Source organism: Lissotriton vulgaris, chromosome 7 (assembly GCF_964263255.1).
Source record: "Lissotriton vulgaris chromosome 7, aLisVul1.2, whole genome shotgun sequence".
In the NCBI taxonomy this organism is placed as follows: Eukaryota; Metazoa; Chordata; class Amphibia; order Caudata; family Salamandridae; genus Lissotriton; species Lissotriton vulgaris.
Genome location: NC_141695.1, coordinates 1,713,505,851 through 1,713,528,461, shown reverse-complemented (window position 1 = coordinate 1,713,528,461; position 22,611 = coordinate 1,713,505,851). Strand labels below are relative to the sequence as shown.

The 22,611-nt window shown below is 45.5% G+C and overlaps 1 protein-coding gene across 1 annotated transcript in view; it reads left to right on the top strand.

The window, feature by feature from the left end:
• The window catches only part of LOC147706375 (cadherin-like protein 26), a 359,502-nt gene that overhangs the window by 242,235 nt on the left and 94,656 nt on the right, over positions 1 to 22,611 (top strand). Inside the window, exons 11-12 of the mRNA XM_086932874.1 lie at positions 6,335 to 6,565; positions 14,704 to 14,922. Of these exons, the coding sequence (XP_086789000.1) occupies positions 6,335 to 6,565; positions 14,704 to 14,922 (450 nt within the window). The remainder of the gene's footprint in view (positions 1 to 6,334; positions 6,566 to 14,703; positions 14,923 to 22,611) is intronic.

The window sequence follows — 22,611 nt, the reverse complement described above, 5'->3', positions numbered from 1 at the left end:
GTAATGGCGGCACTGGCGAAATAAAAATATATCCACTGAAAAATCGGGTCCATGCTCGTCTGTTCGTGTGCAGAAGAGAAGTGAAGGCGGGTTTGGAGTGATATATATATATATATGTCCGCACACCCAGTCCAACACCACGAGCTCCCAATCAGCTTGGAGCTCAAGCACGGTAAGGAAAGAAGAGCCGACCCAGATTGCAGTGAGCAATTTAAAGATTTATTTCATGAAGCTCGCCCGCCAGCATAACCTTTTGGCCTGCCCAGAGGCCTTGGTCACATATATATATTCACGAATGTTCTCACGGTATTGTTCACCAGGATGACATAAGACTCGCACTCCAGGGTCCGTGTTTCAAAGTAAATTCTTTATTGGGGACGCGTTTCGACCAACGGTCTTTTTCACTAGCCAAATGCATACATTCAAAACCACCATTTTAAAGTTCACAGTGATAGAAATTAAGGAAGGACCAATGTCCGAGAGAGCAGCAAAGAAGCTAGAAAACAGACCATTGTTTTGCCCAGTTACAAAATTGCAGTTTAAGTACAACATGCAGTCTGCTTTTTTCTTCAAATAAATCATTTAAAAAGTGTCAAACCAAATCATGATGTTATTTCATATAATGTCAACGAAATCATGTACTCACAAAATAATATATCTCCTGCTTTAACACATATTAGATGCAGGTGAAATCCTGGTCAGGAATCGAACACTCTGGGGAAAGAGAGTTTAAGCCAAGTGGTCTTGTGCATGCTTGCTCGGAAAGAAATATAGTGAACAGGACATAGGACAAATTGGGCCAAGTGGCCCTGAGTGGAGTAATGCTCATAAACCATAATAGATTATCACATCGCATAATATACTCCTGTGTGAGCCAATACAAGTATTTACAAAACAAAATACAAAGGTGTGATTTATATACATTTCATGTCCTATCCGGTTTGAACAGGGTGGTCCATATCCAAGGTAAATATAAAAAGGTTGTTGCTCAGGGATGTTGTGGCATTGAAAAAGTCCTCATAACCAATGCATGGATTGTGCAAAAAGCGCCCCCTATGAAACTATTTACAACCATGTATATAGTTCTGCTAAGAGGGACATAGTGGTGAGTGGGGGTGTGAAGTGCAAAAAGTTCAAATAAATTCGCGCAACAAAGTAACCAAGGACTATGTACAGGGTGTAGGGGCCCCTGGGTCAGGTTTCACTAGACTATTTAAATGGAGACATGAGTATGAAATTCCAGTAAGTATACTTGCGGAACTGTGTGAGGGGTGAACTAAGCTATCAAGTGAAATTTCAATGTGCTATCTGTTACACCTGGGTAGAGAGCCCTCTCCCATGTTACAGTATGGCCAACGAAATCAGCGATCACAGCAGCAGGAAGTCCCGAAACAAAACAAGGCAGAACAAGAACAAACATTGAGTACTCATTCGATATGGACGTATAACTCCTCATCTTCATTCAGACCAAAGGGGTTCTTAGAGTCGAGGCGGATGATATATTGTGATTCTAGAGTGCGCAGCTGTTTCACTCTATCACCCCCTCTCGGGCTAGCCGGTACTCTGTCAATGCCAAAAAACGAGAAACAGTTAACATCTTTGTTGTGGTAGCGCAGCCAGTGTCGCGCTGTTGCATAAATAACATCGCCATTCTTGATTGCCCTCATGTGGTCAAGGATGCGTTTCTTAATGGGGAAAGTTGTGCTCCCTATATAGAACTTGCCACATGGGCATACAATAGCATAGACACAAAAGTCAGTGTTACAGTTCATGAATTTCATGATGGGCTCAGTTTTCCCTGTGGGTAAGGGATATGATTTCACATTCTTGCTGGTCCCGCATGCCTTGCATTGCCCACACTTAAAAAAGCCCCTTTGTTTCTGTAACCATGTCAATTTCTTGGGAGCCCCCAAGTAGCTTCTAACCAGCATGTCTCTAAGCGAGCGTGCCTTTCTATAGGTTATTTGTGGCTGTGTGCTAACTGTGCTCCCTATGATAGGGTAATTCTTCACAATGTGCCAGTGACGTTTGAGTGTCTCGCTTATCCTGCCTGCTTCCACATTAAATGCGGTGATCATTCTGACATTGTTACACTCATCAATACCAGTAGTCTTCCCTGTTTGTTTCTTTTTCACCAGGAGTGCCCCTCTGTCTCTTGTTTTACCTTTCTCTTTGGCGACCAGTAGTACCTTGTCCGGATAACCCCTTGCCCTGAATCTTTCAGTCATAGTTATCTGCTCTTTTTCGAACGCTGCCTGAGTGTTACAGTTACGCTTAGCTCTCAGAAATTCCCCAAGGGGAATACTATTTTTGAGGCCTGTGGGATGGTGACTCTTGGCATGTAAAATGCTGTTCCCTGCAGTGGGTTTTCTGTGCAAGCTAGTGTGTACTGTCCCATTCTCTATGCTGACGCTAACATCCAAAAAGTCCATAACACCCTGATCTTGCTTGTTGGTAAATCTGAGGTTGACATCATTAGTATTCAGTGATTTAAGGAACCTAGCTAGATCTGACTTAGGTCCTCCCCAGATCATAAATATATCATCTGTGTAACAGGTGTAGAAGGCAATGTGCCGTGTCAGGTATTCATTGGCATCTGTCCATAAAACTTGCTCCTCCCACCATCCCATCAACATAGACGTGTAACTGGGCGCAAAACAACTTCCCATCGCTGTCCCCACCTCCTGTTTAAACCACCTGTCATCAAAAAGAAAATAGTTATTAGGCAAGCAGTATTCCAACATTTCCAGTAACATATCAGTTTGTTTGTAAAGGAAGATGGATCTATCCCTTAGGAAATGTTTACAAGCATTGATGCCATCAGAGTGTTTAATGCATGTGCAGAGGGAAACTACATCTATAGTCACAAGCCACAAATTGTCTTCCCAAATGATGCGCTCGATCTTGTTGATGAAGTCAGTGCTGTCTCTGCAGTAAGAAGGAAGGTTAAGGACATAAGGAAAGAGAAAAGTGTCCAGAAAGATAGAGGGGATCTCAAGGAGGCTGCCATTTGCAGACACGATGGGCCTGCCAGGCGGGTTTTTGTCATCTTTGTGCACCTTGGGCAACATGTAAAAGCAAGGTGACACTGGGTGTTTAATGTATAGAAACCTATACTCAGCTTCAACCAGGTCTCCCTCTCTCCACATCTGTAGTTTTTCATAGTAGTTGGTAATGCTCATGACATATTCCTCCTTGTTGGACTTTCTGTAGTTGCCAGAGAGTACCAATTGTTTGTTTGCTTCCTGTCTGTACATGTTAATGTCCCAAAGGAACACATTACCCCCTTTGTCAGAAGGTTTTATAACCAACCCGGGATCTGCATTGAGGGTGCTTAAGGCTGTTCTTTGCTCAAGTGTCAGGTTGTGAGCATGTTTAATCTTGCTGCTCTCCCACAGACGTAGCACATCCCTAATTACCACATCGTGGGAAGTATCAAGGCTGTCATGCGGTGTTATCGGGTTAAATGTAGATTTGGGCCTAAAGTTCGTGGAGTTGCTCCCCCCCAGTTGTAGTCCCAAACGCTCAAGCATTTCTGATTCATTCAAACCCTCAATTTGCTCACCACATTGTTCCATCGCACATGCAATACTTTCCACATCTTGTATATGTGTATATATATATATTTTTTTTTTTTTCACTAAAAATACCCTTTTTGCAACATTAGAATAATGAAAGACTGGGGGGAAAATCAGAAAGCTCTAATCTATTCCTTGCAGTTTGCATGCAGTCACTGTTGTATATTAAAATTTTGATACACTGCAAGTAACAAAAGGGTCTCTCCAACAAAAGCACTAACCTATTTCATTATATGCACTTTGTGTTCTGCATGGTACATGTCCTTTGCATCAGGTATATTACCCTCTGCGCTACTATATGATGAGTCAAAACTATCAGTAGACAAAACTTTGATCCCACTCCAGGAAGAACATTAATCACTGGAGTTATCTTGAGATTGTTATTGTTGTCTGGAGATTGCTCTAGGCAATGAAGGCAGCAGCAGGTGCTCTTAAAACTGTAAAATACCTGCAAACACTGCACCACCCGATGTCAGCACCCGGTGCAGTGGCACCGGTCGCACCGTCCTAGAGCAAGACTTGATATTCAGTAGGAGCCGACGAGCTTCCCTGTACTGTAGCTGTAATAAAGCAGCTGGGAAGAAGGCTCCTGCATAACTTGTAGTTCTAGGCTTGACGGGCTTTCCTAGGTGAAGACCAGTTCAATACTTGAAGAGGGATGCGACAACAGAATTTATAATAACCGGAGGGAGCAGTGGGGTGGGAAAAGAAATCCAGTCTAGAATCTAGATCTGACTGCAGCTCATCAGTGTGAACAAAATCAACCAAGAATTTAAAGTGTCTGCCTTTGACCCTTGCTGAAGTTAAGACTGTACTATTCAATATTGACCCCAGAATATCATGGTATAAGAATATCTTAGGACAAAATGTTGAAAAATAAGTTAACATAGGGAAGTCTAAATTTTCTGTTCCAAACTCCAAATATGCACATCTTGAAGCTATATGTACCCATTAGGAACACATATGGGGACTTAGGTATAGAAAAATTAGACTTACCTGTTGATATTTTTTTCTTGATATTGCATCCCATCGATATTCTGTGCCAGATATTCAGGTACTCACCAGGTGGTAAGGATTCTTTATGCTCTGTGACTTCTGCATCAATATAGGCCCACTTACGAGACACCGTGATTATATTTTTTGTTTTGCTTCATGTGACTTCTGTTTGCTGGTGGCATCCAAGTCATGACTTCTCTAGTTAAAGTTGGTATCACTGTTACATTTCCAGATTAATCTCTAGCAGATAAAAATTGGCCTATAGCCAGAAGAATCTTTGCACTTAGTTTGGGGTTGGGGACGGATGTTTTACCAAGCTTAGCTAGGAGTTATTGAATCAGTCCACCTGAGAAAAAGACAGATCCATAAAAAACACACTTCAGATTCAACTAAGATTGGGCACACTTGAAAAATGAACTGACAAAAGGAGAAATTGAATTTAATCTTGAAACAAGCTCTTAGAGTCCCTTGCTCATTAGATCTCCCTTTATGAAGAGTGTACATGAATGAAACATGTGGTAGTCACTGACACTGGAATGTAATGTAATGCTGTCTTGTAAAGCGCCTGAATCACCCCACATGGGGTATCTCCGCGCTGTAGACCGCTGGGGAACCCATCCTGGCTTTCCCTGTGAGATGGTCCCTACTGGGTATCTCCAAGGTGAAACCAGGTATCCCCGGCGAATGTGGGGGGCCGTTGTAGAGATGAGGCAAGCTAATGCCCAGAGTTGCCGAGTGTGATCCCTGGTTAGAGTAGGCACCGAGGCGAGAATTATCGAGTCCACTGACCATGGTCCACGACCCTGACGCGTCGGGAATTGAACCCTGGTCCCGGGCCGTCCTCTGCTCCCGGGTCTGCTGCCTCTAACCAGTGAGCCAAACCACAACACTGATTTGGCTGCTGTAACTCGGTTAGGCATGCAGGAACATTTTCAATAACTGGTGATTAGCGGACATGTGGATTTTATGACAAAATAATTGACCAGTTGATAGCGAACAAAATTGGGGTAATACTTCTAGGATAACACGTCTACATTTATTCAATGGCTTGCTCTGCGAAATTCTGAATATACTAGGGAATATTGCAGGCCTGGTGTAGTTCCCTGAGTTTTGCTATGCGGAACTCCGCAAAAGTGACAGAAAAACTCTCCTGAGCTCTGCAAGTGGCGGAGTGCAGTGCAAACTGCCGTTCACGCTGATCTTCCTGAAGCTCGTGTAGAAATTCTGCCAGAGCGGTAGCTCACGCTCGTCAACATACCGCTTGCAAGCGCAGAAAACAATCCGCTGCACTACGTGGATCAGAGTTGTCTGCAATCCATAAGCTCCACAGAGTGCAGAAAACTCGACAAACTCCGCGAATGGAAAGTGAGCAGGAACAAAAAAAATTCCTTCATTCTACTACTTGTTGCTGTAAATGTACAACAGCCTAGAGTTGTGGAATTCAGATAAATTCCAACCACTCCACCTGGGAGGCAAAAGTTATGCATGATAAGATTTTCCAGCTGAAGCAGAATAAGGTGATTAGAAGGGAATCCCTGCGGCTCATTTAATTCCCCCCCTTATGCCCCAAATGTCTTTTGATGTTGCAAGTAAAAAATTATTATATACTATGTTTTAGGTTTAATCAATGGGCTGGTTGAAAACATTTGAAAGTAAGTCTTCCCAAACTGTCTCTGTTAAAAAGGAACCTTTTTGCCTACTCTTTTACCTTACCAAGGCCTTGATGTTGAAAATGCTAAACTTTTACCCTCATTTTTCAGGAGTTCCACCAATGACTGGAACAGCAACGCTGGTCATCAATATAAAGGATGTAAATGATAACACACCAAAAATCATGAAGCCGTACATTATTATATGCGCAGGGCAGGAGGAAGCCCTTGTTACTGTGCCAGTGGAAGACAAGGACATAAACCCCTACTCTGGACCATTCCATTTTGAGCTACTTGAAAAAGAGCGTTTCAAGGAGCAGCTTGAACTGAAGGACATCTATGGTAAGTGTGGCCGAAGCGAAAAAGGCCTGAACAAGGGGGTTGTGAAGTTCCAAAGGTGTTTCTACATATATGTTTTACAGTTATTTCAAAGTAGTGCGTGTTTCTCAAAGTTAAAGAAGGTGGCAATGTTTTACAAAACAAATACATTGCAGGACACATGCCAAGCAATAGTAGGCCATTGCTTGGGATACACTTAGATCAATTGGCCTGATTCTGTTTGTCCATAGCAAATGTAGAAGAGCAGGGTGATGGACTAAAAACAGTTGTTATTGCTCATGTTCTCTAAAATATGGGCTCCCTTTTATTGCCTCGTACTGTTTGTTTATATTCTTTAACCCCTCCCACGCTCATGACGAGCTGAGCTTGTCATGAGCCACGGTTCTCGTGTGCTCATGACGAGCTGAGCTCGTCATGACCGTTAGAACGCTCGCACGCTGGGCAAATTCCCCTGCTGTGCGAGCGTTCTAAACAAACGGGTGTGGTCATGACGAGCTAAGTTCGTCATGAGCACCGGGGCGCTGTGCGCGCCCCCCCTCCCCCTAGCACGGCAGGGGAAAATGCCCTGCAGCCAAGGGGTTAACCCACCTCTTTCTTTCCCTAGCCAAACACTTCTGTTTTTTAGAAGGAGTAGAAATGTTGAAACCTCTAGCGAGGAGCCATATTCTTTTTAAGTCTGTACAGGGAATGGAGCAGTATTTGGTGCAGGTTACCAGTAAGCATGTCAGATCTCTCTTGGCGAGGTTTTATTTCAATAAAATTCCCCATTTACTGGGCTTTCCTGTGGGCTGGGTGCACCCTGCTAACAGGCTGCCCTGCAGCTGCGACAATAGGTCTCCGCAGAACACCTTACTTTTTTTGATTACTATAGTTTTTTAACTACTATAGTTGGCCCAGAAAAAAGTTCCTGCTACCACTGCTGAGATTCCTAAACTTTGACCAAGTATGTCCTGCTCTAATTTATCTTCAATTGCCCTCAAACGAATATGTTTTACTTGCTGTGTTGAACTTTCTACTGGCAGCCTTGGCATCTAGACACTCGAGGCCTGACTGATGATCTTGTGTATATAGCTGATATCAAGCTTTTAATTCTGCTTTTACTCTACATTTGAAGCTGTTTTATGCAATTGTGTTTTGTGTCTTATTTATAATTGTTATTGTAATGTATGCTGCACTTTTATGGTTGCTTTTGTTTGATCGATTAAAGATTTTATGATGATGATGATATTTTTTACTAGGCGCTATCATTTTCAAGAATTTCATTTTGAGAATAAAATCAATATTATGATCTTATTCTTTCGCCAAAGAGGAGCGTACATAATAACATTGAACATTTTAAATTGATTCTTTTCTTACCTTTCTGTCTTATGCCTCTCAAAGAAGAGTTTATTACCATGATTCAAATATGTACTTGTTCTCTAGTAAGGTGGAACATTTTAGTTTTTTTCTTCGACATTCCTAAAATAAGAGACCACTGACCCTCTGATGTTCAGATGACCCTTAACCTGTACAATGAATGGCTGCCATGTATACCCTTGTTCCTCCAGAGCCATAATAACAAATGATGGAGGTACTGTGCAAAAAAGAGTTTGCTTCAGCTCCATCCCTTTCAAGAAACAAAGATGCTTTTTTTGTATGGCACTGGAGAAAGCAACTGGTCCAGTGCGAAGGGTTTACATTCCTGCCACTCTCCCACAACCACAAGCCCGCTCCATCATGTAGTCCACCCGCCAGAGTGGGGGCAACAGGGAGTCTTCAGGCCGCACCCGCAGCGAGTTGGCATCCCCCAAGCCCACTTGGGCATTCAAAGATGCCCAAGTGGGATGGAACACTGAAAGCCCCTCGGCCTGGGACAGAACAAGTGCGACTGGCCCCACCACACCCCAAGGGAAGAACATCGGGGGCTTGAGCAGACACACAGCAGCTCCAGGCGCAGATGTCAGGAATTTCATTATGGGGCCTGCAACAGATGAGGCCTGGCCCCAGGGGCTAGAGTGGCGGACGGTGTGAAGTTCAGTAAGTGCAGGGTGTACGGGCTCCACTACTATGTGTCTGATCACCGCCTCACTCAGGACGCAAGACTCACAAGGCTCGGAGGTTGGGAGATAATGTCCAATGGCACAGGAGAGCAGGGGGAGAGGGCTCTCCCTGATGCACAGCTGCACAGACATGGTACCAGGACAGAGACCGCAGAGAGCCCTCCCCCATGCACCTCTTCCTGCGGCACGCGGAAATCAGCGAACCGCACAAGTCACTTGCTGCGTAGGCCACCTCTCGTCTGCAGCTTCCCGCAGCAGTCTTCTCTGCCATAGGGGGCTCACAGCCTGAGACAGAGCCCAGGCCACAACACACCGTAACTTAGGCTCCACCGCATCAAACTGCCGGCCATTTGTCACCAAATAGGTCAGCAAGTTATCATTGGGCTATGCTGCTTCACAATGGCCCTGATGCTGCTTACAGACACTGAAAATTAACAGATGATCGTCCGGCTGGCAGAGTCTCCTCAGAAGGCGGCCATCTTGCAGCCAGGCAAACTCTGCGCCCCACTCTGTCAGTTTTCAAATGAGGCCCACAGTGAACCAAGCTCAGTTTACACCATTCATTTACTGTAGCACTTCTGACATAACGTAATCATTTTATCTTATTATCCCGTATATTTGCCATTCTTATGCTGTATTTATAGAAATATAATATGTCCCAGGAATTTATAATAATATAGCATCGTCACTAATTAATCTTGGTGATAATTAACTTAAACTGCATTTTAGTGTTGACACGTACTTTATTTAAAACATTTATAGATGCCACAGAGAGTACCTAGGATTTGATATGTTATTTTATGTTTTTTGTCACTGGTGTGGCAGGTGTCACCTGAAAGTTAAACAGGTGTATACCCCTGCCATATTTGTCCCACTACACGTGAAACTGGTATCCTGGATCTTTCTTTGCCATCCTGGATTTTCATTCCTCTGCCTTTACAACTGGCATAGGACTATTGTCCTTGGTTTTGATTGTTACAGCTAAGGGTGGCCCTTCTCATGAGTTTTTGTGAACTTTTATATAGATCAGACCTTTTCAGTTCTTGACTGCAGACTGAAGGTGAAAGCATCTTGTGGACCATACCAAAAACCTACAGTGCATTTTAATACCCGATCATTGCTCACCATTGGTTAACTTTACTGTGACTCACATTTGTTTGTTTCTAATTCCATGACTTACCTTCCTCCTCTTTTGTTTATCAATCACTTGGAGCATATCCTTTTCACCATCCTTTCGATTATCTGGCTTTTAGGGGAATGATTTTTATCTTTATCATTCAGCACTCAATGGGAATGTGTATGTTTTCCTGCTCTCTCCCTCTTGTGACGCTTCCACAATCAGAGACCCGCCTCACTCTCTATGATGCTCCCTACCTCTCACAGCTCGGCATTAAAAACCACAGCAACATTTTTATTTTGTCCAGGATCCTATTAAACAGCAGACTTTAAAGACTGGATTAATTGTATTCCATGAATAACACATATTGGCCAAAAACTCAGGCCTTGGTACAAAAATGATTTTATGGCACTGGGGAGGGGCCCGCTGCTGCATTTACTCAGCTGGCATTTGAGGCAGAAGGTGTAGTTAGCTTGACTGAAAAGCAGATGTCTCTTTTCTTGGAGGCCCACCAATCTGCTCCTGGGGCTACTGCAGAGGACCAAATGGCTGAAACATCTTTCATCTCTGAGTCCTGTGGAATGAAAATTAGGCCTTGGCAATTGTCTTCCTTTACACTTGCTTATTCTTTTTTTAATTTGTTTCTACAGTGTAAAGTATTTGAAAAATAAAAATATGCCTTTTATGAAGATTGTAATGTTTTAGGTCTTGCCTGAGCCAGCGCATGCGCTGTCTGGTGAGAAATTTAGTAAGCCGCTTTTGGAAGTGCTTCCAAAAGCGGCCAAGGGGCCACCAGCTTGTGCTCACGTGCACAAGCACGCAACACGTTTTCTTTCACTTTGGCTCCGTAAAGGCGTGTGCCGCGATTATAGCAAAAGAAAATAAATAGATTTCTTTTCTATTTCTTTACTTTTGCTATAAACGCGGCACCGGCGCTTTACTTTTAACATTAAAAGTGAAGCGCAGGTGCAGCGATTATAGCAGAAGTAAAACAATAGATGTTTTTTTCTATTTCTTTACTTTTGCTATAATTGCGGCACCGGCGCTTCACTTTTGCCTTAAAAAGTAAAGCAAGGTTGCCGCGATTATAGCAAAAGTAAAGAAATAGAAAAACACTTCGATTTCTTTACTTTTGCTAAAAGTGATGGGAGGATGCATTGTCGTAGCCAATAGGTCTCGCCTTTGGGACCTTATAAGTGTGTAGCCTTGCAAGCATATTGTGCTGCATAACTAAATACTTATAAGGTCCCAAAAGCGAGACCTGTTGGGTATTCCAATGCTTGTTTAATTCAGTGTACAGTTTTGAAATACTTTAAGATATGTGTTTGCATTTTTTCCAGTGTTTTGAGTTCTTTATTTATTTAGGGGGTTTTATAGAGCGCTTGGTGACGCACAGCGGCGTGTCCCCGCGCTAAGGAGCTAATACCTGCTGGAACTTACAAGTGTGGAGAGAACTACTGTGTAAATAAAGCAGTCTTCAGCTTGGCTCTAAAGATTGATTCTGAAGGTTCTAAACGCAGGGCCATAGGTAGTTATTTCATATGCTTTTTTAAAATAAATGCTTCGGTCACAAAAGAACCTGGTCTACTGATCACTTTTTATCTTGAGTGTGAACCCTAGATTTTCTGCTTACAATTTGTGGTTGTCGAGTATTTGAATGCAGTGAATAAGTAACACATTTGTGGTAGTAGGTCTCTGTGTTTGTTTAGACACTGGGTACTGGGGCCTTTGGCATACATTTAGGACTGCTTTAAGTTTAGTATGACACAAGATGGAGAGTAAATACAGCTTCCTAGGAGGTGGAAGTGCAGTAACTGCTTTCCTGTTATTGGAGGGTGAAATCTCAGATGCTGAAGTCATGAAGTTTTGAAGGAAGGAAGGCTATGTTAGCAAGGGGCTGCTGATAAGTTGTTGATAAACACTGCCATTTGGTAGGTTGTGGATTGACGGGTTGAACTGCAATTTTTGTTGTTCAAAGTGAGAAAAGATTCTAGGCAAGACTCGCCCTTTAGGCTTTCCCTGATTACGGCTTCGGCAAGCGGATGGCAGCCAGATGCAAGGACCCACACTCCATTATGTTTCGTATACTCTTGTTTGGAGCCAATATATTGCTACCTGGTTTGAAAACCATCATTTTGCATAAAAACTGCGCCTGACAAACTGCCAGAAGTTGACATTTGAAGGAGAAACAACCCAGTCTGGTTCTGAAACCTTAGACATTGGATTCATATCTTGGAATGGAAATGAGAGCAAAAATGGAACGCAAACCACTCTACTTTGTTTCACTTCCGAATTCTTCTTGACCAAGGAAGGGAGTTCTCCACAGTGTTCGCAAAAGGCTACTGTGTGCTCTGTTAATGGTGTCTGTAAGCAAGCCAGTCTCCCAGAGGTGAAGGGGTATCCTCTGAAGCTGGAAACGTGTTGAAAAAAAGAAGGTATGCCCATAGTCAGACCTTCAAGTCCTGCTTGACTACTCAAAGATGGAAGGAGAATGCATGGCCTTGCAGGAGGAGGGACTATCCAAAAGAAGAATCTCAGGCTATTGCAGGTGTGTAGACAATTCAGAAGTAACAGTCTAGCTTCAGGGAGAGAGGCAAGTAGGAGTTTGAATTGTGAGTGTTCCCTCTGTCACCCAATGCATCCCCCGTGGTTAGCTCTGTGAAGACCCCACAAGAACGCCATTGTGTTATGCAGCTTTTCCAGCATAGGCCCCTGACGGTCCGGTGCTGTGCTGCCACTGCTGCTCAAGGTGATCATCAGTGAGGAGCTGCTGCATTGGCCCAATGACCACAAGTAGCGAAGATGAGTGCCCGAATAGCAGGTCTGATGTGCTGTTCGGCACCGGTGATGCACAGAGGAGTGAGATGGCCATCCACAGTTTCCCCCTCACTGGCCCTGAATCCGAGGGTGTGAATTTGCAGACCTCACCAACCATTGCCACTGATCCACAATACCATTGACCAGCTAATATGGGGCTGGGCTTGCAGAAACTGAGATACTATGTCTGATTTGCATATAGGGCAATCCAGTAGCTAGAACTCTAACCTTTGCCCGAATGAGCCTTATGGACACAAAGACTTTTGACGTGAACCACAAACTACCCTCTGCCTGGAGTAATTGATATTTGTCTGCACCTGTGCCTAATCAATGTCTATATCTATATCTTTACCTACACACTGTGACATTCCATTTGCTGTAATATTTAAGTGTTTTTTCTTACCTACAGCTAAACACAGGCCTGGACAATATGCTAATGTGTCTGCAGTTTCACAATTGAGATCTGAGCCCCTCCCAAATTCTGTTTATTGAGAAACATTTTGATTTCTTGCTCTCCCTACCCTGAGAGTTATTTACACAAAGTGTGTACTTAGCCCACTTTGCAGAGCCATAGAAGGACAGACACCACAGGCATACAAAACCAAACACCATGATTGTTAAATGATTAATCCCTGTCTACTCTGTGGTCTCAAGAATGGGATCAGAAACCCCCACTGCACCTGTAACGGTAACATTACTTACTACACTCTATAACATCACCAAACAATTACACACTGTGCATTCTATTTGTGACCATTTCCATGCATGTTACACCACTTTGCTTGACAGCATCTTTCCTTTTCTAGATTTGACATAAGTGGTCATATTCCACTTAGTGTTCACTATCCCAGTCTGTGCTTCAAGACACCATTACCTGAATGCGCCAGTACTCACAGATCTGGACAGTGTGTCTTATTATAACAAGTGTGGTGTTGTCAGTGCAGGCCTGTTGCACTGGGTACAGTGCAAAAACAGGGCCCAGAGCATCAGTGAATGGTACACTAGCCATTTCAAGCCACTGGTTCACCTTTCTCGGCAGGGGATGGTCTCGGCCTCCCTATTAATGTAAAAGGGTCTAGTATGTGACTGCAGTCGCCTATGGCAGGATGCCTGACAGTCATTGGGACCCCTATTCCCCAAAGAAAGTGTGCTCTAGTGGAAGGGTGAGGGACAGTGACCAGGGCCAGACTGGGAACAGAAACCGGCCCTGGCAAACTGCTCAGCCCCCCCCCCTCCCCCCCCCCCCCCTAGGGTGAGGGGAGTGCAGCTGAGCAGTTTGCGAGGGCCGTTTTCAGCCGATTTTGTTACCGGGGCCGACATTGCAGACCGCCAGTAACAAAACTGCCCCCCCCCCCAGGGGCCCAGATCAGGCCCCCACCATAGCGGCCTCCCAGGGAAACGCCTGGTGCCCGCTATGGCCAGTACGGCCCTGACATTGACTATGTGTCACTTCAAAGTGCCGGACAGTCAGTGCGCCTCCCGACAGCTTCCTTGCCTCTGCACCCATGCCTTTATATCTTTAATACAGTGTGGGTGCCGAAGCAAAGTGTTCCCTCATTTGCAAGGGATCTTCTCCCCAAACAAATGAGGGAACGCCTCTTTGCGATTGTGCCATTACACATATTGCACCAGCATGATACGTATTACATAAGGGATTGCACAAGCATCTATTGTCCCTTCTTTAATATCAAAATACCCAGGAAGTACAAAAAGGGGACCCAAAGCAGCCATTGCATCCCTGAGCACATCATATAATATGGGCCCAGATTATCAGCTCAGTGTATGAATCTGTAAAAAGGCTGAGTCAGCAGAGCCTCATCATCAGTGCTGTTTTTTAAACTTTTTCAAATCTATCTTTCGCACAATCAGTCACATAGAAACACATCCAGCACAACTTGCAGTTCTGGTTTAGGATACACACAAACAGCCTCTGCATTCCAGTGGGCACTCCCTACTAAGGTCATTTCTCACTCCATCCCTGTCTCAATCTCCTGGCCTTAACACATCAGCCTCCCTGGGGGCCTCTGAAAACATTACATAATATTTAAAAGTTGCTGACAAGTCCCAACTATGTGGGAGTCTCTCAATCATGCAACATAAGTTTTCTTTTGTGCATTTTGTGCAAGTGATCATTATCTTTGTATGAGCTTTGTTGTTCTTTGCTCTAGGGGACAGTCTCCAGGTGCTCCAGCTCAAAGGAGCAAGCAGAGGAAACCATACCATGCGCCTTCAGATATCGGACAAGCAAGGGATGGAGTCCCTCCAGAACCTGACCGTGAACGTTTGTGATTGTATAAATGGAACTACTTGCTTAAACACGGCAGCCCCTCCTTCCTTGGGGGGTGGAGCTATTGCCTTACTACTTTTGGCACTTCTTCTCCTCTGTGGTAAGTTATATATCAACATAAATGTTTACATTGGAGAGTTGAAATTGTGCCTTATTCATATCAGAAGTATTAGTAAATGAGCTGGTTAGTGAGTAAGCGTGATGTGTAATTCACAAACTTCATACAAACTGTCATTGAAGAAATGTTGGAGAAAAGTGCTTACAATTGATATTTGGGAAATAGGGTTTGCCAAGAAAGGTCCTAAAAGACAGATGGCCATGCTATGTGTCAACAAGTGTTGGAAGGAAGTTATACAAATCCATAGGTATTGAGGCCAATACTCTATTAGCAAAAAGAGGAAAACATATAACGGGGGTACAATGAGGCAGAGAGAGGTGAGGCAAGGAGAGGCCCGAGAGAACAAGTATTAAGAGACAAGGACTATTATAAGTAGGAGGTATCTGGAGATGATAGAGGTTGGGATGGAAAAGTCCCCCACATAGTGACCAGCATTCACCCCTGCCCCGAGTGCCCCAGCTGCATCGATATCTGGATCCCGGGTACTGATTTCTGGTCTAGACCTATGCCTGTCCAATGGTAATGTGTTCGTGTTAGAGCAGGAGGTGCAAACCAAGCACTACCTTCGGAGTGATAGAGGACTACTGATCTTACCTGGAGCTAAGTGACACAAGCACATTGGTGGCAGCATAACCGTCGGATGTTCAGTAGTTCTCAGTAGTGTGAACAGTTCTTTTTACCTATGTCGCTGTAGCTGGACCTACCGGCTCACTCATGCAAAGTTCTGTAGCTGTATGCTTAACTCATCCTTGGCCTGTATGGTTTATGCGTAGCACCAAATAGCATGTGATAGTTGCATGTGTGTGCTGGTATGCATGGGTGTGTCGGTGTTTGGTATGTAGGAAGCTGGCTCTTTATGTGATTGTTGGGAAACGAGGCAGTATCTGTGAGGCCTGCACAAATAACATGACTACATTTGTCCTTCACTGGTACCAAACATCCAATTGTAGCGCCTGACTCTCAGAGGGTAGCGTGGCAGAGCAGTCTGAGGCTCACTCAAGGTAGGTGGTGTGGGCTAGTAATCGCCATTACAGGTGTGCAGAAATAACACTCAATAGTTGGTAGTCCAGTCTGTACGTTGCTTTATAAAAGTAAGAGTACATTTATTAAACACACACACTACTCAATACTATGCACCAATTTACAAATATACATAAGCTGTTGGAATTACTTTGTGACATTGCATAACTTCTCCTCCCCTCCCGCAGGGGGGCGTGGGGGTCTAGTACCACCAATCCCAGGTATGCACATCATCTTGCCCCCTAATGCAGTTAGTTGAACATAACCTGGCACAAGAGTCCTGCGCAGTGGCACCATCCCAGTGGCGACCCACCCCATTACCTCAGCAAGCATTGAAAATAGGCACCCCAGCCCTGGTGACACATAATAATCCTGACTGAGCATCTCCCACTGACCATACAGGATACACCTCTACACCTTAGGGGCTAAAAGTCTGTTTGCCCTTGCAGGACGGTCCGGACCTGCAAGGCATTATGGGGCGCTTCCTCGTCTTTTTGTGCATATTGTAGCAGCGGCTCCCCTGCTGCTTTGGGGAGAACCACAATCGCTGCTGGCGGGCTCCCGCCGCCTCCACCTTCGATGGGGGGCCAAGTGCCACTCGGACTCCCAGGTGAGTGCTTCTATGCGGCTCGGGGAGCCCACCCCTGGCCGCTCTTCCTCTCGTTTCGGGTTCCCGGTCCCACCTGGGACCCCCACATGCCTCCATGTTGGAGAGCCACCTGGGGAGCCCACCCCCAGTGGCCATCGATGGCTCCCCACACGTTTGGCACCCTCGCATGCTGCCGCAGGAGCCAGCTCCACATTTCTGGTCTGCCCGCCCCGGCAGGCAGACACGGAGGCCCGTGCTGGGCCCGCTGGCCTTGGGGGAGTGCGGCGGCACTCCCCTGTCTTTCTGGCAGCCGCGGGGGAGTGCAACGGCACTCCCCCGTCCTCCCTCTGCACTTTGGGGCCCGGAGATGGTGTCCCGGGCCCCCTCACCAGCATCATAGGGAGCGCGCCGGGGCTCCCCGACTTGCCTCTTCTGCAGGGGCCAGGGTGGGCTCCTGGCACACTGTGGCCCCCTCCTCTTCTTCTTCGGACCCTGGGATTCGGTCCCGGGCCCCTGGGCCTCAGTTCAAGAGGAGCATGACGGCGCTGCCCGACTTCTCTTTCTTCGGGCCCGGGATGGGGTCCTGAGCCCCTTGGGCATATTTTCACGGGGATGGCAACATCGCTCCCCACCTCGTCTTCCTCACACAGGACCCAGAGTTGGGATCCTGGGCTCCTCCCCTTGCCAATCTTCACGGGGAGCGCGCCCGCTGGGACCAGTGTGGGCTCCTGGTACCCCGCAGGGGCATCGTCACAGGGTGGTCGACAGCACACCCCGACTTCACTTCTTCTGGGGGGCAGCCCCCGGGTCCTGACCCGCCTCGGAGCCCCACATGCTTTGTCGCCAGTTGGCCAAAGGTCAAAGGTCGCCTACCTTCTGGGGGGCCTTTCTCAGCCCGCAGGGGTCCGATCTTCCTGGTTTTGGCCTCTGCTTGCTCCTGGTGGCAGTACAAATATGACTTTGGACTCTGCAGAATATATCTTCTCACACAAGTTACAGTGCACTTTAGTGCGTGTCAGGAATGTGTAGGCCTTAGGAAAGTGAAATTAGCCCATGGGCTCCACATCCCCATAGGAAAATAATGGAGTGAAAAACAATAAAACACACTGAATTTCCCTGGCATGTTTCTTCCCATTGTATAAAGCCTATTCCATGTCACACCCAGCTTTGCATATGTCCTGCCACACCATTCCATCTGTACCTGCTCCTTGGCTGCACATGCCAGGAATCTCCCCTGTTCGGCCCCTACCCGTGTGCACACGCATGTACACATGTGTCTGCATGTAACCAGCCCGGTGCCCCTTACTCCAGCTGCAGCGCAGTGACCTTGTTAAGCTAGGGGGACATCAGGAAAATCCGCATGCAATCTCTTCCATCATGACTTCACTGTGGGTGAGTCCCCACTTATGAGGCTCTCCCACAGTAAAAGCTCCACAGTTAGGTGCTCAAAAAGCGAAATATAAGGGCGGCTCAGAGTGTCAGAACCACCTTCTAACAGTGACATATAAATAAATTGATATACTGTGTAAAGAGTCCAGGGGTTCCCTTATGAGTGTACAGGGCTAGCTATGCAATCCCAAAGGGCTAATTTTGGGGTTAGTAGTGGGGTCGAGCAGACTTAGGCTTAATATAGAGGAGTGCAAGACATTTGCAATTACACACAATGATCAATTAATGGCAACACGACTTATGAAGGAGATCCACACCAATTTATTAAAATTGCAAGTATCTTTATATATGTTTTGGCCTCAGATAATAATTGTTCTGGTAAGTACGCTTTTTATTATAAATTATTTTCAGTAAAAAAAATGGACACAGATAAATTTTTGAGTTTGGCAATGTTATTCTGTGGAAAAAAGAACAAGTTCTGGAAACAGGTAGAGTACAGCGACTTACACGACCAGTCTCCAGGAGTTAAGGTGTGTGGCGGGCTAGGTCCAAGGCATCACCAGCAGTAGACCACCAGCGGCACAAGGGCAGCCTGGTGCAGGGTGCAAATTTGCATCAGGAGTCCACTGCAAAAAGAGGCTGCAGTCTCGGCCAAGTAAGCCAGTTGGGGCGAACCAACAGGGGAATTCAAGGCTTGTGATGCTGGAGAACATAGGAATACCTGGGATCCTCATCTCCATGGTCCCTTGCCGGTGGATGCAGAGTTGTTTGGAGGACTTGAGTTTACTTACAGGGAACAGTCGCAATCAAGGGGTCCTGTGTGCAGAGGCTTCAGGTGACGTGGATCAGGCCACAAGGGGTGAAACCACAATGGACGCAAGCTCTGGAGGGCTATAGAACCTTGTTGGCACTAGTGGCCCACTTTAATTTGGGCCAGAGGTGACGGGAGTAGTGGTGGCTTTGGGTGTCGGATTTAGCAGTTCCGGAGGGCTCAGAGTCTTCTTCCTTTGGATTTTCTTTAGAACAGTTCCACTGTTCAATGGAGGTCTTGATCTTCATCGAGGGCAGGCAGTCCGCCCAAGGTTCTAGAGTCACAGCTGCAGGACGAGTCGACTTTGGTGCAGTTTTCGATGAGGGATGTAGACGGGCAGGCAAGGTTGGTACCAGGTCAGCTGCCTCTTCTCTCCCCTTCTGCTTTTTTGGCGCTTCATGTCCTGTCTCTTTTTAGGTCGTCTGGATCTGCTTCTCTTGTCCCTAAATACTGAATTATGGGGCATTAGGGGAGTGTAGGGAAGTAACCAATGGGCTATTGATCCTTCCTATATACCACTTCCCACTCTATTGTGCTTGGTCTAAGTGCTGTGGTTCGGTGCTCAGTCAGGGACTGAGGGCCTGGGCTTGCTCTCTACGCAGGCTGTAATGCAGCCTGCACGGAGAACATGCCAAGTGCGCATGATTTTTTTGGCCGGCCCGAGAGGCCGGCCGAACAGTCATTGCGCACTTAGGAGGGGGCTATCACTCCTCCCCTGCCCTGCTCTGTGAGCAGCCCCACCCCACCCTGTCACAAAGCTGCAGCAGCAAGACATAATAAAATGATTATAACATTATGTTAGTATATGTTATTTTTAATTTCTTTCTATGCTTTAAAGCTGTGGGGCGGGGCCGCCACTGGGTAGGAGAAGTGATTTCACATGCCCCTTGACCTTCACTTTCACTCACACATATGCTTATACATACACACACACTCGCACATACACACACACTCTGGCTACACATGCACACACATTCACACATAGACAGTCTCGCTTACATAAACACATTCAAAACTGCAAACACGAACAGAACGTACATACATTTAAAAGCATTTTGTGTACACACCTCAACTGCCAGGCAAAGTCATTTTCCAGCATTTTTTTGTCAATTTGTTATTAAACAAATAGTGAATAATGTAATAAAAAATCACTATTAGTATAATAAAAAAATGACAAAAAAAGAGGCGAGTGAAGTCCCCAGGGACCTCCATGAGGTCGAGCTGCTTCTGTTCCTGCCACTGATTTTGCCACTGCTGATGTTAGGGGTCGCAAATGCAGTGCCAGGGGTCACAAGGGGCATGTCATGGGTTGCAGCAGCAACCCCTGTCAACCCCTAGATGGCGTCCATGCAGGTCAGGGACATCTTAAGGATTTTGTGAGCACCTATTCAGAACACCTTTGAGTTTATGTTCCAATGTCAGCTCTTTCATGCCCTCTTTGGCCAGGTCTCTGACAGTCCACATTTTAAATGTGTTTTCATCTAGCATTCAGGGATAGCGATGTGTGTATTCAATATTATAATACAGCAGTACCTCACTAATATTATTGCAAATAATCTTTGTGACCACCCATCCCATTTCTCATATGTGATGTCCTGTTTTGATATGAAAGAAACTTTTTATTTATAGATGTTGCATGGTGTTAAAAAACGTACATATTTTGTTGAAAATGTCTGTAATAGACTACTAAACACCAACCACGTTAAAAAAGAATTTAAGAAACACTGTATCTAAAACTATCTGTTTAAGAATTATTCAAGGTCTCTTCAGAACAGAGCTGACTCTATCCGGGGCCCCCCTGAAAGGCAGGGCCCTGGGCAGGGGACACTTTCCCATGCCTTCAATCTTCTTCGCTGCATGTGACACTTCCCTGCCACGTGGTTCTCATGTGCCCTGCAGCCGGTTGCTACAACTCGCCCCCTGCTCACCCAACAGGTACAATGAGCTATCGTTGGTGTTGGAACTTGGGAGGCTGTTTGCACAACGTGTGACGCAGGGAGAGCAGTAGATGTGCAGGTGTGACTTTCTGCATTTCTTGCTGCCGTCTATGCTTCAGGTGATGCGCGCTGTAACACGCCTGGAATGCAATCGTCCACGAAGGTGGGAGCTCGGGCTTTACAGTAGACGAAGGAGCAGAAAAAGGTGTGCAGCGCCTTCTACATCTCAGCTTACAACTATCTAGGCAATTATTATATGGCCAAACCGTCATGCACACTCAGAGAGCGCCCACCACTCCTCCCCCTGCTCTGTGGGCAGTCCAGCCCGCCCCACCCCTACAGAGGATTGCTGAAAAATAAAATGATGACATGCTGTTATTATAATTTTATTTTTCCTGTGGGGCGTCGCTCCTCCACCTTAGCGAAGAAGTCCCCCTTGCTAACTGTGTAAATGAATGCATTTTATTATCGGAGGCAACCCACGTTTGCAGGGACACAACCTCTCCACTGTGCTAGAGCACATACTATTCTGTGGGTGACAGCTCTCTCTGGTGAGATCGTGAGGGAGTGTAGGGCCACTTAACACCCAGCACTACATGCCAGTCTACTTTTTCTTCCCCAGTTGCTGTAGGCAGCTTCGCTAAGGCGCTGTGTAAGAACGTGCAAGTGCTCTACCTACGTTTGTATGAACTTGTCCATGTAGAAGAACCATAAAGGACTTGGGGGCATATTAGCAAAAAATAGCGATATTAATCGCTAAATGCGCTTTGCGTATTTTTTTTTTTATCGCTGCCTATCGCCAGATATTATCGTAGAAATAACATACTATTAGCAACGTTTATCTCTAATGCGATAAAATATCCGGCAAAAGCATCTCAATGCGTGATTATTGCTGGAAATCTAGCGATATTCAGGCATTAACACTAATGGGGACTTAACCTGAATATCCACCTCCCATTGGATAAACAGGTAAAGTCATGGTCTGAGCAGGTGTTAGGGTCTGGCGATAATTGCGCTTAGCGCGACTTTTTTAATCGCACATCCTGCCTTGCTAATAGGCTATAGCTGTGTTAGCGACTGCTTTCAGTCGCTAACGGGTTGGGTACGCCCACTTTGCATGCCATTAGCGATAAATATCGCTGACATGCAAAGTGGGCTCCACACCGGCCGCTATCGCCTAAAAGCTGTCGCTAACTGCTGATAGCGACAGCTTGCTAATAAGGCGATAAAATTATTGCCGCTTTAGCAGGAAAAAGTCCAGCTAAAGCGGCGATAGTGCCCAGGCTAATATGCCCCATGGTTATCCTGGAAACTGCCCGAGGCAGAAAGCAGAATCTCCTGGTGGTCATGATTTTTTTGTTTGGATAGTTTTGTTGTTGCTGTTGTTTCATAATAAGCTATTTGGGACTTTCTTGCTGAGATATGTTCGTTCTTTGAATTCTTCTAGTCCCTATACAGGGTGTCCTATTAGCTGTTTTGCTCCTGCTGTCATCTTCATACCCTTGCGATGCTCACTGATGGATGCTCCTGTTGAGAGGTTGACCAGAGATTGAAACTGGGTTGAACTGTCATTTAAACCCATTGTGAATTCCCAGCACTTTAAAAGTAGAACTCTTGCATCATCAGTAGTTGGTTTGACTCTACTAAAGAGCCGGGTTCCCAATTGAAACCAAATGCTCCCTTCACTCAAGTACAAGAAAAGACAGGAAGCTGATTAATTTCTCTTTTACAAATATGTTACCAAGATTTAAAACAAATACCTGCTCAATGACCAATGGATCATCTCTGGGCAAGAGCTTTCATCCTCCATTCTTTAATATGTTGAGTTTAGGATTTTGCTTTGCATTCTGGGCCTTGTAGTCATGTTTATTCCATTATAAAATCAGGACTGTAAGTTCCTCAATACGAAGATTGGTCTTAGGATG